The 19,036-nt window shown below is 50.1% G+C and overlaps 1 protein-coding gene across 3 annotated transcripts in view; it reads left to right on the top strand.

Moving 5' to 3' along the window:
- whrna (whirlin a) overlaps positions 1–19,036 on the top strand; it is a 283,777-nt gene that overhangs the window by 244,617 nt on the left and 20,124 nt on the right. For 2 of the 3 annotated variants that reach the window (XM_072488313.1, XM_072488311.1), the window contains 2 exons: positions 13,118–13,694; positions 15,746–15,942. In XM_072488313.1, coding sequence (XP_072344414.1) covers positions 13,118–13,694; positions 15,746–15,942 — 774 coding nt within the window. The remainder of the gene's footprint in view (positions 1–13,117; positions 13,695–15,745; positions 15,943–19,036) is intronic. The other variant, XM_072488312.1, reaches the window with a different exon arrangement.

Genomic DNA, 19,036 nt, shown 5'->3' with positions numbered 1-19,036 from the left:
TACAAATGCATTGGAGAGAGTGCAGACGAGATTCACAAGAATGGCTCCATGGATGGGAAACATCTGTTATGAGGATAGATTGGAGAGGTTGGAATTGTTTTTCTCGGAGAGAAGAATACTAAGAGGAAAATTGATAGAGGTAATCAAAACCATGAGTGGACTAAACAGAGTAGACAGGGAGGAATTGTTCCCACTCGTAAAAGGATTAAGAACGAGATGACACAGGTTTAAAGTGATTTTCAAAAGAAACAAACGTGATGTGAAAAGCCTTTTAACACAGTGAGCAATTTGAGTCTGGAATGCTCTGCCTGTAAGTGTGATGGAGGCAGGTTCAATCAAGGCATTCAAAAGAGCATTAGATAATTATTTGAGTAGAAATGATGTGTCAGGGTATGGAAAAATGGTACTAAGTCACAATACTCATTTGGTGAGCTGGTGCAGACATGATGGGCCAAATGGCTTTCTTTTGTGCCGTAACAATTCTGTGAAGAATGGCTAGACTAGATATAAAGAAGGACAGCATGTCCTCTTTCAATGAAGATATAAGTGAGAACATGCATGATTATCATAAAATAATTAAAGTCACATAGAAATGAATGAAATAGCTCTACGTGCTGTGGAACAAAGCCAAGGTTGTAAGCTCACTAATTACTATGGCAGGTATGCTATATTCATTCTCTTTATAGTAGAGTACTCAACTTACTAGTTGAAGCAATAGGGAGTTGATTTTACAAGCCTTTTACAAGAGGCTTTGGCCATTTAATTTGATTTTTTTTTGCAAGGAACTTGTCAAAGTAACAATATTTGCGGCTGAAGCAAGCTTTGAATTCATATCTGGAATGTTTAGGAATGGGGGCCTGATACGTCACCAATATCGTTTCAGTGGCTTTTCAACTCGAAATAATCCCTAGTTCATTAACTTTTGCCATGAATATAAACTATTTGAAACCAAAGGATTCCACCCACATTGTATAGGGGACTATACAGACTGCAGGAGATTAGCTGGTTCAATCTATTTATGAAAAATATTTTAATAATTAGCACTCCCACAAGCTATTGACGTTCTGCGCTCATACAGTAAACTGCCTATTCTGCTAGCTTTCGCTGCATGCTGTTTAGTTTATCATTGAACAGTGATTTAAAAAATCACATGCCTTTTAATGCGAAAGTCTATCTTAAATAAATCAATGGATTGTAGTCAGAGAAACATCCTTTATCGGTACATTAACAGTGAATTAATGGTACAATCAAATTGTCCAACCTTGTGTCACACCGCAATGGCTGAATACTGTACATAAAGAGGGATTAATCATTGAACAGAAGCTCTTTGGTTTCTTTATTTACATAATCTCCCATCAAATATAAATCGCAAGCTGCCAGTTCAGACAATGACCGATAGAACTTTACATTAGTCTTGCTAATAGCGTGGATGCTTTGTTATATTCTGCATAATAAGGCCATCAAATTGTGTCAGGGAGCCTCCAATCAGAATCCTTTATGGCTGCAATTGAAACGTCATGATACCATCCATCAACAGGGCAACTTTGTACAAGGGTATCCATTTTCAGCCATTAGATTGCTAATATGTAACTTTGTGAAATATACATTTTTAGATATTTCTCTGTTGCCAATATGTGGGTTGACCTTGTTCAAGAACGATGGCGAAGAGCCGCTTTTGGCCTTCTTCATTGACACGCAATTTCAGTTGGGTAGAATGGTTAAAACTTTACAGCAATCAAAATATGGATTTAAATGATATCTGCTCGTATTACCTCCTCCACACCACCCAGTCTTCAGACCCCATCGTGTTCCGTGACATTGGCTGTAAATTCCTGTGGATGACTGCAATCGAGTCTGAATACAGGAGGGAGATTGAGAACCTAGTGCAGTGGTGCAGCGACAACAATCTATCCCTCAATGCCAGCAAAACTAAAGAGCTGGTCATTGACTTCAGAAAGCAAAGTACTGTACTGTGGTAAACCACGGTATTGCATTGTATGGCATTGTATTGTATTGTGCATGCCTGAGCTTGTCCAGGCTGGCTCCGCCTGTGGCTCCTCCCTTCGGACTTATGTATAAAGGTGGCAAGTCTCCGCCTCCGACCCAGTTCGGGACCAGAGGCCAGGAGGCTTGCTGTTTAGTGTATTAAAGCCTCAGTTACGTTCATCACTCGTCATGTGTATTGATGGTGCATCAATTTAATACACTAAACTCCTCAAGATGAACTCATCGCTCAAGCCTGATCACTTGGATCTGGACCCACAGGCAGCCGATGCTACAGAAACGTTTGAACACTGACTAAGCTGCTTCGAAGCTTACCTCACATCCTTCCGCACAACCCGCCTAGCCATCCTCAGCTACGTCGTGGAACAGGGAGTCCTGGGGCCCGACTTCGACTGCATACGCCCCCTCCTGGAACTCCCCCACCCCACAGCCCCAAAGCCCTGAAGAGATCCTGGGCTTCTTCTTGCACTATGCCCAGTGGGTCCCCAACTATGTGGACAAGGCCCGTCCACTGATCAAATCCAACATTTTTCCCCTGACGGCTGAGGCCCGCCTGGCCTTCAATCGCATCAAGGCAGATATTGCCAAAGCCGCGATGCGCGCTGTGGACGGGTCCATCCCGTTCCAAGTGGTGAGCGATGCGTTGGACTTTGCTCTGGCCGCTACACTCAACCAGGCAGGCAGTCCCGTGGCTTTCTTGTCCCGTGCCCTCCATGCCTCCGAAATTCGACCTCCTCAGTTGAGTGGAAGCCCAAGCCATCGTAGAAGCTGTGAGACATTGGAGGCATTACCTAGCCGGCAGGCGATTCACTCTCCTCACTGATCAACGGTCGGTTGCCTTCATGTTCAATAACACACAGCGGGGCAAGATTACGAATGACTAGATCCTGAGGTGGAGGATCGAGCTCTCCACCTACAGCTATGATATCTTGTATCGACCCGGGAAGCTCAATGAGCCCCCAGATGCCCTCTCCCGCGGTACATGTGCCAGTGCACAGGTAGAGCGACACCGGGCCCTCCACAATGACCTCTGTCACCCGGGGTTCACCCGTTTTTTTCACTTCATCAAGGCTCGCAACCTGCCTTACTCAGTCGAGGAGGTCAGGTCCGGGACCAGGGACTGCCAAGTCTGCGCAGAGTGCAAACCGCACTTCTATCGGCCAGACAGAGCACACCTGGTAAAGGCCTCCCGCCCCTTTGAGCGCCACAGCATCGACTTCAAAGGGCCCCACCCCTCCACTGACCATAACGTGGACTTCCCCAACATCGTTGACGAGTACTCAAGATTCCCCTTCGCCATCCCCTGCTCTGACATGACCTCTGCCTCCGTTATCAAGGCCCTGCACAGTCTTTTCACCCTGTTCGGGTTCCCCGCCTACATCCACAGTGATCAGGGCTCCTCCTTTATGAGCGACGAGTTGCGTCAGTTCCTGCTCAGCAAAGGCATCGCCACCAGCAGGCCGACCAGCTATAACCCCCTGGGAAACGGACAGGTGGAGAGGGAGAACGCGACGGTCTGGAAGGCCGTCCTTCTGGCCCTACGGTCTAGAAGTCTCCCAGTCTCCCGCTGGCAGAAGGTCCTCTCTGACGCGCTCCACTCCATCCGGGCGCTCCTGTGTACAGCCACCAACGAGACTCCTCATGAACTTTGATGCACTATCAATAACGACGAGACGAGAGTAGAATGTAATCGAGGCTTTATTACACAGAGATGTGTGGCCTCCTACAGCAGCTTACAAAATGGATGCTGTTCGGAGAGCACACACATTTATACTCCGCCTCCTGGGCGGAGTCAGCAGGCAGGGATCTACCCCCGTACCTGTAGTACAGGAGCCTTACCGTAATACTCATACATACAGTATAATACAACAGTGGTGACTACCACATTCACCCCCTGTTAAAAATGAGTCCAGCGGGGATGGTGGAAAACTATATACATACAGATTGGTTTTAAAATTACAGAGATGGTTGCAAATTTAGACGATCGGGCGCCTTGATCTGTCGTTGAGAGCACCGCAGTGCTGGTGGCGACTCAGGCGTCGGCTTGGTCTTCGGTGACTCCGGGAGCGTGGCGTAATCCTCTTCATCCCCGTGTGGGAGCAAGGGGAGGACGGATTGTCCTGGAGCGGATGCTGCGGTGGGGTGCGCCGGGGGAGGGAAGGGTGGTGCCGGGGCGGGGGTGGGGGGTGTATGGGGACCCAGTTGGTGCCAGATCCCTGAGGGAGATTGTATCTTGGCGGCCGTCGGGGTACGTTACGTAGGCGTACTGCGGGTTCGCATGGAGTAGCTGTACTCTCAACCGACGGGTCCGCCTTGTGGAGCCACACGTGGATGCGGAGGAGAAAGGGTCCTGGAGCTGCCAGCCACGTTGGGAGCGAAACCCCGGAGGTGGACTTCCTGGGGAAGGCAAAGAGACATTCATGGGGGGTTTCGTTGGTCGCGGTGCACAGGAGCGACCGAATAGAGTGAAGTGCGTCGGAGAGGACCTCCTGCCAACGGGAGGCCGGGAGAGTTCTGGACCATAGGGCCAGCTGGACAGCCCTCCAGACCAGCCCATTCTCCCACTCCACCTGCTCGTTTGCCCTGGGGTTGTAGCTGCTCGTCCTGCTCGAGGCAATGCCCCTGTTGAGCAGGTACTGGCGCAGCTCCTCGCTCATGAGTGAGGATCCCCGGTCGCTGTGGACATAGACTTGGAAACCGAACAGAGCGAAGATGGTGTTGAGGGCTTTGATGACGGTGCAGGCGTCATATCGGGGCATGGGACGGCGAAGGGGGATTGGGAATTCTCGTCGACCACATTAAGAAAGTACGTGTTGCGGTGGGTGAAGGTGAGGGGCCCTTTGAAGTCCATGCTGAGGCGTTCAAAGGGGCGGGAGGCCTTCACCAGGCGCGCACGGTCTGGCCGATAGAAGTGCGGTTTACACTCGTCGCAGACCTGGCAGTCTCTGGTGATAGCCCTGACTTCATCGATGGAGTAGGGCAGATTGCGGGTCTTAATGAAGTGGTAAAAGCGAGTGGCTCCTGGGTGACAGAGATCGTCATGCAGGGTCAGGAGTCGGTCTACTCGTGCGCTGGCACATGTACCTCGGGACAGGGCATCGGGGGGCTCGGTGAGCTTGCCAGAGTGATACAAAATCTTGTAATTGTAGGTGGAGAGCTCGATCCTCCACCTCAAGATTTTATCATTTTTGATCTTACCCTGTGTGTTGTTAAACATGAAGAAAACCGACCGTTGGTCAGTGAGGAGAGTGAATCTCCTGCCAGCCAGGTAATGCCTCCAATGTCGCACAGCTTCAACGATCGCTTGGGCCTCCTTTTCGATGGAGGAGTGCTGAATTTCGGAGGCATGGAGGGTGCGGGAAAGAAATGCCACGGGCCTGCCTGCCTGGTTGAGTGTGGCGGCCAGAGCAACGTCTGATGTATCGCTCTCGACTTGGAAGGGGAGCGTCTCGTCGACCACGAGCATCGCAGCCTTGGCGATGTCGGCCTTGATACGGTTGAAGACCTGGTGAGCTCGGCCGTCAGTGGGAAAGCGGTGGATTGAATGAGTGTGCGGGCCTTGTCCACATAGTTAGGGACCCACTGGGCGTAATACGAAAAGAAACCCAGGCATCGTTTGAGGGCCTTGGGGCAGTGGGGGAGGGGGAGTTCCATGAGGGGGAGCATGAGATCGGGGTCGGGCCCTAGAACTCTGTTCTGAACCACATAGCCGAGGATGGCTATTCGGTTCGTGCTGAACACACACTTCTCCTTGTTGTAAGTTAGGCTGAGGAATGTGGCGGTGTGGAGAAATTTGGTAAGGTTAGCATCGTGGTCCTGCAGTGTATGGGCGGTTCACCTTATGGATGGGGAGCTGGTGGTAGGCAGATTTCAGGTCCATTGTCAAGAAGACTCGGTACTGTGCAATCTGATTGACCATATCAGATATGCGTGGCGGGGGGGGGGGGGGTACGCGTCGAGCTGTGTGTACCGATTGATGGTATGACTGTAGTCAACAACTATCCTGTTTTTCTCCCCGGTTTTCACCACTACCACTTGGGCTCTCCAGGGGCTGTTGCTGGCCTCGATATCTTCCCGCAGCAGCCGCAGGCTCAGACCTGATGAAGGCCCTGTCTTGGGCGCTGTACCGTCTGCTCCTGGTAGCGATGGGTTTGCAATCCGGGGTGAGGTTTGCAAACAAGGAAGGCGGGTCGACCTTAAGGGTCGCGGGGCCGCAAACAGTAAGGGGTGGAAGGGGCCCGCCAAATTTCAGGGTTAGGTTCTGGAGGTTGCACTGGAAGTCCAGGCCGAGTAGCAAGGCAGCGCAGAGGTTGGGGACGACGTAGAGCCGGAAGCCGCTGAACTCTATGCCCTGGAAGGTGAGGATGGTGATGCAGTTCCCCGGATCGCCACGGAGTGGGTTCCGGATGCCAGAGAGATTCTTTGGTTAGCGGGGTGTACCACGAGGGAGCAGCGCCTTACCGTATCAGGGTGGATGAAGCTCTCTGAGCTCCCAGAGTCCAGAAGGCAGGATATCTCAACCTTCACCTTTGTCGAAGCGGTCGCGAGGTTGTGCAGTCGAGACTGGTCGATCGTGACCGAGGCGAGACGCAGCTGGTAGTAGGCGGTTGCAGACGATGAGCGGCCCGATGGGGTGGGCCAGGGGTCCTGAGGCGGGTAAGTTGCGGCGCCCATGGGCCGCACGTGTCCTGGGGCAGGCAAGATGGCGGTGCCCATTTGTTCTGAGGCAAGCAAGGTGGCGGTGCCCACGGGCCGCACGTGGTCTGAGGAGAGGAAGATGGCGGCGCCCACTGGCCGCACGTGGGGGTTGCCGGGACAATAGTGGCGATTGAGCGGGCCTGGCACACTGCGGCAAAATGTCCCTTCTTGCCACAGGCCTTGCAGAGCGCGCTCCGCGCCGGGCAACGCTGCCGGGGGTGTTTTGTCAGTCCGCAGAAGTAGCACTTGGGACCCCAGGGTTGGTTGTCTGCCGCACGGCGCGGGCTTGGGGTTGGCTGAGGGCGGTCACTGATGGGGTCCACATTGGGGTTGCCGCTGGCGGGATCCATGATGCACAGAGTGGGGTGGGCTGTGCGGTCAGGGGCTCAAGCCTGTATGTTGCGTGAGGCGACCGTGAGCGAGAGCGCTAGTTTCTTGGTCGCAGCGAGGTCAAGCGTGGTCCCTTCTAAGAGGCGCTGGCGGATGTAGTCAGACCGTATGCCCGTAACGAACGTGTCTCTCATTAGCAGGTTTGAATGTTCAGTGGCCGATGTGGCCTGGCAATCACAGTCTCTCACCAGGGCGAGCAGGGCACGCCAGAAATCTTCCACAGACTCACCGGGAAGTTGGTACCGCGTGGATAGGAGGTGCCTGGCATAAATCTTGTTGGTCTGCTGAGCGTAATTCTCCTTCAGTAGCGCCATGGCCTCTGCGTAGGTAGGCGTGTCCTGGAGGAGGGGGAAAACGTTGGAGCTCAGCTGCGTGTACAGAATCTGGTGCTTTTGAGATTGGGTCTGGCGCTGACCCGATGTATGCTTCAAAGCAAGCTGGCCAACGTTGGAAGTCCTTTTTGGTGTTGTCTGCTTGAGGATGCAGCTGCAGGCGATCTGGCTTGATGCGGAGATCCATCTCTGAAAAATCTCTGTGTAATAAATTGATGCACTATCAATTATGACGAGACGAGTATAGAATGTCATCGAGGCTTTATTACACTGAGATGTGTGGCCTCCTCCAGCAGCTTACAAAATAGCTGCTGTTCGGATAGCACACACATTTATACTCCGCCTCCTGGGCGGAGCCAGCAGGCAGGGATTACCCCCATATCTGTCGTACAGGGGCCTTACCGTAATACCCATATATACAATATAATACAACAGTGGTGACTACCACAACTGTATGTTTGCCTTCCCCAGGAAATCCACCTCCGGGGTCTCGCTCCCGTCCTGGCTGGCAGTCCCAGGGCCCGTCCTTTCCCGGAAGCAGGTGAGGAGCCATAAAACCGACCCCCTCGTCGAGAAGGTCCTGCTCCTCCATGCAAACCCACAATATGCCTACGTAACACACCAGGGCGGGCGGCAGGACACGGTCTCCCTTCGGAATTTGGCACCTGCAGGTTCCCCAGTGACCATCACCACTACCCCCCACCTTACACCGTCTTCCCCCACCCTGCCCACCTCCCTCACGAACTAACACCAGCAGGCCCACCGGCGACAAGCACCACCACCTCCACCCATATACTGCCCCCTTACCCCCCTTCGCCAACTCAACATCTGGGTGAAGAAGAAGAAGACATCACGCTCCCGGACGCGCAGGTCTTGACACCGGTGCGCACACCACAGCCGGGACTGAGGCGATCACAGCGGAAGGTAAAGGCCCCCGACAGACTTGACCTTCAAGACCACCTCACCCCCGCCGGACCTTTTTTTAAACAGGGGGTGAATGTGGTTAACCACGGTATTGCATTGTATGGCATTGTATTGTATTGTGCATGCCTGGGCTTGTCCAGGCTGGCTCCGCCTGTGGCTCCTCCCTTCGGACTTATGTATAAAGGTGGCAAGTCTCCGCCTCCGACCCAGTTCGGGTCCAGAGGTAGGACGCTTGCTGTTTAGTGTATTAAAGCCTCAGTTACGTTCATCACTCGTGTGTTATTGATGGTATATCATGTACACACCCCTGTCAGCATTAACGGGGCTGAGGTGGAGATGGTTAGCAGTTTCAAATTCCTAGGGGTGCACATCTCCAAAAATCTGTCCTGGTCCACCCACGTCAATGCTACCACCAAAAAGCACAACAGCGCCTATACCTCCTCAGGAAACTAAGGAAATTCGGCATGTCCACATTAACTCTTACCAACTTTCACAGATGCACCATAGAAAGCATCCTATCTGGCTGCATCACAGCCTGGTATGGCAACTGCTCGGACCAAGAAACTTCAGAGAGTCGTGACTACCACCCAGTCCATCACACGAACCTGCCTCCCATCCATTAACTCCATCTACACCTCCCGCTGCCTGGGGAAAGCGGGCAGCATAATCAAAGACCCCTCCCACATGGCCTACTCACTCTTCCAACTTCTCCCATCGGGCAGGAGATACAAAATTTTGAAAACGCGTACGAATAGACTCAAAAATAGCTTCTTCCCCACTGTTACCAGACTCCTAAATGACTCTCTAATGGACTGACCTGATTAACACTACACCCCTGTATGCTTCACCCGATGCTGGTGTTATCTAGTTACATTGTGATGCACGATCAATGACCACTAAAGCGAGGTTGTAGTCCAACTGAAGGCTTTAATAAGCTAGGTGTTTCCCCCAGCAGCTCAGGTACAGAAAGAAGGCTGCTGGGGCAGAACGGGCTCTTATACCCCAAAAGCCCTTCAGGAAGTACGTGTTGCGGTCGGTGGAGGGGAGGGGGCCTTTGAAGTCCATGCTGAGGCGTTCAAAGGGACGGGAAGCCTTTATCAGGTGCGCTTTCTCTGGCCGGTAGAAGTGCTGCTTGCACGCTGCGCAGATTTGGCAATTCCTGGCGGCTGTCCTGACCTCCTCGATGGAGTAGGGCAGGTTGCGGGTCTTGATAAAGTGGAAAAAGTGAGTGAGCCTCGGTTGGCAGAGGTCTTCGTGGAGGACTCGGAGGCGGTCCACTTGTGCGTTCGTTTAGCTTCCCGGGACGATACAAGATCTCGTAGTTGTAGGTGGAGAGTTTGATCCTCCACCGCAAGATCTTATCGTTTTTTATCTTGCCCCACTGTGCATTATCGAGCATGAAAGCATGGAGGGTACGTGAGAAGAAGGCCACGGGTCTGCCCGCTTGGTTGAGGGTGGCTGCCAGAGCTACGTCAAACGCGTCGCTCGCGACCTGGAAGGGGAGGGACTCGTCGATGGCGTGCATCGTGGCCTTTGCAATGTCTGCTTTGATGCAGCTGAAGGCCTGGCAGGGACAAACTGAGGATTGGATCAGGGGACGGGCCTTGTCTGCATAGTTGGGGACCCACTGGGCATTGTAAGAGAAAAACCCTAGACAGCGCTTCAGGGCCTTGGAGCAGTGAGGGAGGGGGAACTCCATAAGGGGGCGCATGCATTCAAGGTCGGGGCCTATAACTCCATTTCGCACTACGTCGCCGAAGATGGCTAGGCGGTCGGTGCTAAACACGCATTTATCCTTGTTATACGTAAGGTTAAGGATCTTTGCGGTCTGGAGGAATTTTCGGAAGTTGGTGTCGTGGTCCTGCTGGTCATGGCCGCAGATGGTGACATTATCGAGATTCGGGAATGTTGCCCGTAAACCGTACCGGTCGACCATTCAGTCCATCTCGCGCTGGAAGACCGAGACCCCGTTAGTGACACCGAAGGGAACCCTTAAGAAGTGGTAGAGCCGCCCATCTGCCTTGCGGTCACTAGTGCAGATGAGGAGCTGGTGGTAGGCGGACTTAAGATCCACCATAGAGAAGACCTTGTAATGCGTGATCCTGTTTACCAGGTCGGATATGCGGGGGAGAGGGTACGCGTCCAGCTGCGTAAACCTGTTGATGGTCTGACTGTAGCCGATGACCATCCTATGCTTCTCCCCGGTCTTTACAACCAGTACTTGAGCTCTCCAGAGACTGTTGCTAGCTTCAATGACTCCTTCCCTCAGTAGCCTTTGGACCTCTGGCCTAATAAAGATCCGATCCTGGGCACTGTAACCTCTGCTCCTGGTGGCGACAGGTTTGCAATCCGGGCTGAGGTTCGCAAACAGGGAAGGTAGATCGACCTTGAGGGTCGCGAGGCCGCAGACAGTGAGGGGGGTATAGGGCCGCCGAATTTAAAAGTTATACTTTGGAGATTACGCTGGAAGTCTGAACCTAGGAGTGTGGCCACGCAGAGTGGGGAAGGACGTAGAGCTGGTAATTTTTAAACTCACTTCCCTGGACCGTCAGGTTTGCTACACAAAACCCCTTTATCTCTACTGAGTGGGAACCGGAGGCCAGGGAGATTTTTTGATTAACTGGGTGGACGGGGAGAGAACAGCGTCTTACCATGTCGGGGTGTATGAAGCTCTCCGTGCTCCCAGAGTCGATTAAGCAGTACGTCTCATGCCCGTTGATTAGTACTGTTGTTGTAGCAGTTGAGACTGTTTGAGGCAGGGACTGGTCCAGGGTCACCGAGGCTAATCGCAGCAGTTGAGTGTTCTCTTCGGGCGGTGTGTGGTCAGTCGAGCTGGGGTCCTGGGAGTCCATGCAAGATGGCGGCTCCCATTTGTCGCACATGGCTGGGGGCGCACAAAATGGTGGCGCCCATCCATCGAACGTGGCGTCCGCGGGACAAAATGGCGGCACCCGGGGGCCACACATGGCCCTGGGGGAGGAAGATGGTGGCGCCCGTTGGCCGCACGGGGACCGTGGCGAGGTTTGTGGTGGCGGTCCGCATTCGCCACAGGAGACCGCGGCGACCGCACGGGCCTGGCATACCACCACAAAGTGGCCCTTTTTACCGCATCTCTTGCAGGTGGATGTGCGGGCCGGGCAGCGCTGCCGGGTGTGCTTGGCCTGCCCACAAAAGTAGCAGCGGGGCCCCCGGGGTTGCCAGACCGCCTTGCAGCACAAGCTTGTGGGGGGATGGGAGATGTCTCGGGGTCGGCTGCGGAGGGGTTCCATGCTGCCCAGGGGGCTGCTGCGCAGTCGGGAACATAAGCGCGGGCGTTTCGGGAGGCCACGTCCAGGGAGCCTGCAAGGGCTCGTGCCTCCTTGTGGCCTAGGGTGTCTTTTTCCAGCAATCACTGGCGAATTTGGGAGGACAGCATACCTTCCACGAAAGCGTCCTGGATCAAGAGTTCTGTGTGGTCGCTCGTCGAAACTTGCGGGCAGCTGCAGTTTCTCCCCAACACCAGGAGCGCACGGTAGAATTCTTCCAGCGATTCCCCAGGGATTTGTCGCCTCGTCGCTAGCAGATGTCGGGCGTAGACCTGGTTTACCGGGCGAATATAATGTCCTTTTAGCAGCTCCATTGCTGCATCGAAGTCGTCCGCGTCCTCGATGAGGGTGTAGATTTCTGGGCTCACTCTCGAGTGCAGGACTTGCAATTTCTGTTCTCCCGTGGATGTGTTTTCGGCCGTTCCGTGATATCCTTTAAAACACGCCAGCCAGTGCTTGAAGGTTGCCGCTGAGTTCGCCGCGTAGGGGCTGAGTTGCAGACACTCCGGCTTGATTCGGAGCGCCATTCTTTTAAATCTAGCTTATTAAATTGGTGCACGATCAATGACCACTAAAGCGAGGTTGTAGTCCAACTGAAGGCTTTAATAAGCTAGATGTTTCCCCCAGCAGCTCAGGTACAGAAAGAAGGCTGCTGGGGCGGCACGGGCTCTTATACTCCGCCTTGGAGGGCGGAGCTACCATACAGCTTGACCAATAGGAAACATACAATATCTACCAATGGTGTTCCAGCATTACCAGGTACCGTAATACCTCGACACAGACTGCCACACATTGTGTACCTTGTGTTGCCCTATTATGTATTTTCTTTTATTTCCTTTTCTTTTCATGTACTTAATGATCTGTTGAGCTGCTCGCAGAAAAATACTTTTCACTGTACCTTGGTACACGTGACAATAAACAAATCCATCCAATCTGCACTACCTTCTGCAGCCATAAACATGACAGTGCAGAAAGAGGCCATTTAGTCTATTACTTGTGTTGATGCTATCTTATTGCTGGAGCCATCAAATCCCATTCACATAATGACTCCTGGAACTTTGAGATATTTATATTTAGCCCAGACAGGTTCTAGGCAGGTGGCTTGGTTATGAACACATGTAACGATTCTCTCTGAGAAGTGTTGAGACCACAACCAGATCTATCAAGATCTCACTGAATGGCAATGAAGGCTCGAAAGGCCAAATGGCATACACCTGCTCCTAAGTCCTATGTTCATCTCCATTTTGTTAAGTTTAAGCAGTTCAGACCTGGCTGTGGGGCTTGAATGAGGTTACTGTATTTGTTGATGAGGGAGAACTATAACTGTCCAACTCGCTCCATTATAATCTAGGTTGCTGATTGCAGAGTTGTAGAATGCCCACAGACTGGAAGATGAAATAAAAAGATGTGCCCAATCTTAAATAATTGAGTTACAAATGTAATTACTTTTGGTTTGTTTCCTAGGATAATTTGCAATCATTCACTGACAACCCTTCAAACTTTACTCGTCCTCCATCACAGTCCACCAGTCCTGCCTCGTCATATCAAAAGACAATCAGAGACAGACCAAAACAGAGCTCATCGGAATCGTCGCACTCAGGCCTTTTCTTCATAGCACCTCACAGTCCCTCGTTAACCACCACAAACATTGACACCGATGCCACAAGTGACCGTTCTTCTCTTGCCTCTGCCTCAGTTGTTTCGTCAGATGAGTCTGTTTGTACGGCACACTGTAAAAACTTCAAAACGCATAGTCTGAGCAGCGAGGTGGCAGCGCAGCTCTCGCGTGTCAACCAGCATATCATCGGACCCTTTCCCAGAGTAAAGTCTCCAACACAGCTGCCGCCCAATGCCTCCAAGTCGGCATCACCATCTCTTCCTCCTCCACCTCCGTATCTTCCGGCACCCCTTCCTCCTGGGTCGACCGACAAACCTCATCCACAATTAGCAGCAGCCAATCAGCACTTTGTAATGGTAGAAGTGCATCAGCCAAACAGCGAACCTGATGTAAACGAGATTCGGGCTTTACCACAGTCTCGACGTAAGTGCATTTTGAAGATGTCATGAAGTTCAGCTCTTCTCATTGACTGATAGTTTTTAACCTGTATCAGTTCTCAGGATGTGATGTTTTGGGTCAAATTGAGTACGGACACAAGTCTGTTGAATTGAACACAAACAAAGTGGCTGTCAAAATGGTCTGACAATCCCCATGGAGATCTTATGAATTCCCAACTGGACTTCTCAGCCACTTCTTGAATGCCAGAAGCAATACTGGATCTTTCTTTGAGTTTGTACTGAGTTAGGCTCATGTACCCCCCCCCCCCCCGCCCCCCCCCCTCCCCCCCCAAAAAAAAAATTGGCTGATTCAACTTTTGCAGTAGAAACCATGATTAGTGATTCTCTTGCATCATTCTGTCACAAATGCAGTTTCCTATCTGAGCACTTGCAAGGTTTCAAGCAAGACTAGACGACTCCTTCTGTTTTAAGGATAATTGAAAATGGAATTAGGAGTATATCGAACTTACAACTGTTTAGCACAGGGCTAAATCGCTGGCTTTGAAAGCAGACCAAGGCAGGCAAGCAGCACGGTTCGATTCCCGTAACAGCCTCCCCGAACAGGCGCCGGAATGTGGCGACTAGGGGCTTTTCACAGTAACTTCATTTGTAGCCTACTTGTGACAATAAGCGATTTTCATTCATTCATTTCACCTTAAAAAAGGACAAGCTTGTCTGTCGAGCCTGTCCCACACACCATGACGATGAAGGTCCTTGGGCCTATCCGATTAGCTAAGGCTCTTTAGCAACAACTTGTATTAATTTTGTGGCTTTAGCATTATAAAATGTGCAAGGGTGCTTTGCAGGAGAGATCTAGGGCAAAGTTTAATACTTAACCCCATGAGATATCCGAGCAGGCAGCCAAATGTTTGGTGAAAGAGTCAGATCCTAAAGGAAGGAAGAGAAATGGAGCGATTTTAGGAGAGGATTCCAGAACTATAAGCCTGGGCAACTGGAGGCATGGCCACCAGTGGCGGAGTGAATAAAATCGGGGATACTCAAGAGACCAGAAATAGAAGGTCACAGACATCTTGGAGTGTAGTGGGCTGGAGGAGGTTACAGACCAAACGAGGTGCAAGATCATGGAGGAACTTGAAAATCAGGAGAAGGATATCAAAATTAATTGGGTGCCAACATATGCAAGATTCTGATCATTCGATTCATTTTTAGAATCTGTATTATCGATAGATTTGATTCTGTAACCACAGTTTAAACGGTTCAGTTTGCATTTCTGCTAGTTTTAATTCGTTACAGGAGGGCTGTCAGTTGTGAGATAGGTCAGCGGAACACCACAGCAATGGGTGGAAGGACCTTGGTGTTAGGAAGTGTCATGATATTCAAACACACACATCATGATAGACAGACCAACAGACAAATTAGCACACATAACACGCAACAGGCCCGAAACGGGACTCTGTTTTTGACCCGTTCAATCGTGCCCAATGACCCCAGTGTTCCCTATATTTAATTGGAGGAAATCCCTGCTCATCCAAAAAGTGGATGTTAGGCAAGTAGCCTGATAATTTAGGGACAATCGAGGGGTCGAAAGAGGTATAGTAGAGGTATGAATCATTCTTGTAGCCCTCCTCTGGACCTTTTCCACTCAACATGGGGCAGGGGGGGGAGCGGTTACCAAAACTGGGCTCAGTACTCCAGATGCATCCTGATCAATGTCCTGTATTGTACCAAAATGCTATTTCATGATTTATGCTGATTGATTTCATTAATACAATACACTGTCCTATTAGTTGTAGCTACATTTTTTTGTACAGTGGCCATGATGAGATGAAACAGGAGGTAGAGAAAGAATTAAGGAGACGAGAGCAGTGTACGCTATAATTTCATGAACGGCTAGCCAATTTAAAGATTGCCCAATCTGCTTCCCTGCATGAAAATCATTCCAAGGCCAATGTGGAACACATGAGTAGTCATCTGTGGTTAGACTAATAGTATTGATGTTTGTAAGTTGATGTGTTGTTCAAAACTTTTACTCATGCAACTAGCGATTGAGCAGAATCTATTTTCTATCAATAACAGAAATTATGCCACTGTTCCCACCAGCTTCAGCCCTCTCCCAGTTTTCTGACAGTGGGCAGACTCTCAGCGAGGACAGTGGGGTTGATGTTGGTGAAGTGGGTGGCAACAGCAAAGACAGCAGTCCCGTTCCTGCAAAGGGCAAAGTCAACAAGGACTCGCCTGGGAATGAAGCCAAACCAGAGGCTGTTTCAAAACCAGTAAGTGAGCTCCTCCGGCATGTTCTACTTTTACTTAAGTGAGCTTCAATGCTTATTTGTTCCTGAATGGAAGATTTTACGGGATGTTGGGTTTCGCTGGCATTTATTGCCCATCCTTAGTTGCCCTTGAGAGGGTGGTGGTGAGCTGCCTTCTTTAACTGCTGCAGTCCCTGAGGTGCAGGTGTACATCCACATTCTGTTAGATTGGGAATTCCAGGATTTTGACCCAGCGACAGTGAAGGAATGGCGATATATTTCAAAATCAGGATGGTGAGTAACTTGGAGGGGAACCTCCAGGTGGTGGTGTTCCCAGGTTATCTGCTGCCCTTGTCCTAGCTTCTAAATGATAGTGGTCGTGGGTTTGGAAGGTGCTGCCTGAGGAACCTTGGTGAGTTCATCGATTTAATTAAAACAATCAGCACAGAGAAATGCGCAGTAAAAATTGGAACATTTACATTTATGTGATACCTCACAATGCAATGTCACAAAGTCCTTAAGTACTATAATTTTAACATAGTACACTCTGATGCTATAATAAAGGGTGTACAAACATTAAACACATCCATTCTTTTATCAAAAGCATTTATTCATTTATTTTAAATGTGTTAATGGCTGTGCAAAAATTGTGGAGAGACAAATTTCACATTAAGTGTTCAAATGCTTATGAGGTAATTTCAGAGACGCAATTTTGTGAGGCTGATGCATTCTGGATACAGCACTTGCAAAATAGCAAGGAAGGCAGTTCTATATAACGTGTTTCTAGCTTCAGGAAGGTAGAAAACATTTTGCCTGTGATGTCGCTTGTGTAACTGAGGATGCAAGCGGTGTCTATTTATTTATTTGACCCTGGTGCAACTAGAGCGGTGATAAACATCCATTAGATGATTCCCTGAGGTAACAGAAAATGAATTCCACTGGTCACATTAATTTTTTCCTCTTTTCTTTCAGACACATCTTTTCTTAATAGTATTATTGAATTGCCTGGGAACTTCTAAAATTAAAATCGCTTACTACAATATTTCAAAATAGCATAATGTGATAGAAAAGGAGAATTATAATAATCATTCCTCAATAGTGAGTTTATCCTGTGAGGAGATTAACCTTCGAGATCAAGAAAGCCCTTGATTTGGCCACTGACCTGTGTTGAATTAGCTAACCTCAGCTGGGTTTTTTTCATATATACAAAAATACACAAGCCAAATCTCAGCAGCAGGTAACAAAACTAACGCTACATCCTCCCCATCTTCCCCCCCCACCAACCAAACCCTCCACCCCCCTGTCACCCCAAGCCTGCCTCCACCTTTTTCCCTTCTCCTCATACCCCCCAGGAATGGAGATTAGGCCCAGATTTTTGCTCCTCATCACAAGCCAAGGACTCCTGTTTTTAAATATGTGTATTTAGATGTTGGCTTTGCGGCTCCAACCTTTCTGTGGTTGGTTGACATGTTGCCGCTCCGTGTCAAATCTCATACCTAAACGTTAGACACCTGGGTAAAAGATCAATCAGTGGCTCTAGAATAGGATGCCCACAATGCTTTCAGAAGGAGGAGGGAGAAACGTCACGTCATCACAGAAATGTTGTAGCGCACAAAGAAGGGGCCATTCGTGTCTGCCCTGGCTCTCCGAACAAGCATTTCACCGAGTGCCATTCTCCCACCTTCCCTCTGGCACCCTGCAGATACTTTCAAACAGTCGCCTAATTCCCTCATGAATATCTCTATTGAACCTGCCTCCAGCACACCCTCAGACAGTGGGTTGCAGACGCGAACCACTCATTGTGTGAAAAAGTATTTTGTCACATATCTCATACTTGGAGTGAGGAATACATTTTTTTTTAAAGGATACATTTCTTTGGAGTCCATGCAGACCTCAACCACAATGCATAATCTACAAAATGTACTACTACACTACTAGGGGTAGCATGGCTGCACAGTGGTTAGCACTGCTGCCTCACAGCACCAGAGACCTGGGTTCAATTCTAGCCTTGAGGTCACTGTCTGTGTGGGATCTCCTGCAGGTGTTGCGGTTCCTTCCCGCATTCCAAAGATATGCGAGTTAGGTGGATTAGCCATGGCCAGGGATGTGCAGGTTATCGGGATAGGGCGGGATGGACAGAGACGTGGGCATGGGTGGAGTCTCTGATAGTCGGTGCAGACTCAATGTGTTGAATGGCCTCCTTCTGCACTGTAGGAGTTCAATGATTCTGTGATTCTAACTCCAAAAATCACATTGCACAGATTGACTCCATGTTTCTTCTGAATTTTGGACAGTCTGGGTAATTGCTTTCTGGACCAGCCCCCGACACATCCACTTAAGATTTTTAAGGAGGAGCGGACGGCTAACCTGCTTTCACCTTGCAGGATCATTGTGAACATATTTTTTTTTTTTTTAATTTAGAGTACCCAATTAATTGTTTTCCAATTAAGGGGCAATTTAGCGTGGCCAATCCACCTACCTTGCACATCTTTGGGTTGTGGGGGTGAAACCCATGCAGACACGGGGAGAATGTGCAAACTCCACACGGACTGTGACCCAGAACCGGGATCGAACCTGGGACCTCGGCGCCGTGAGGCAGCAGTACTAAACCACTGCGCCACCGTGCTGCCCTGTGAACATATTTTAATAAGACTATAAGAATCCAGTTTTTCAGGACTACTACTCCTAGCGCCAGGTTTCCCTCGGGAAACCCACAGTTGAAGGGATGTGAGAAGGCCGGATCCATCTCATAAATGCCTTTCTGTAGAGCAGGTGGGTCAGGAGGACCCTGTTTAACTGCTTTCCTCCCTTGGTAAGTAAAGCCATAGAGTTTTACAGCACAGAAAGAGGCCCATCGTGCCTGCACAGACCATCAAGCACCTATCTATTCTAATCCCATTTTCCAGAACTTGGTCCGTAGCCTTGTGTGCTATGGCGTTTTAAGTGCTCATCTTAATACTTCTTAAACATTCCAGCCTGATGCTGTTTCCCGCAACCAATTTCCAAATTCCAACTCACCTCACTACAATGTATAATTTGCAACTCCCTCTCCAAATTACAATCCACTCATGGATCTCTCCCAAATTCTGACCCAAACCACATTATTTTAAAAAGGAAT

This window comes from Scyliorhinus torazame, chromosome 22 (genome assembly GCF_047496885.1).
Source record: "Scyliorhinus torazame isolate Kashiwa2021f chromosome 22, sScyTor2.1, whole genome shotgun sequence".
In the NCBI taxonomy this organism is placed as follows: Eukaryota; Metazoa; Chordata; class Chondrichthyes; order Carcharhiniformes; family Scyliorhinidae; genus Scyliorhinus; species Scyliorhinus torazame.
Note: the sequence above shows the minus strand (reverse complement) of the source record. Positions and strands in the feature narration are given on the sequence as shown.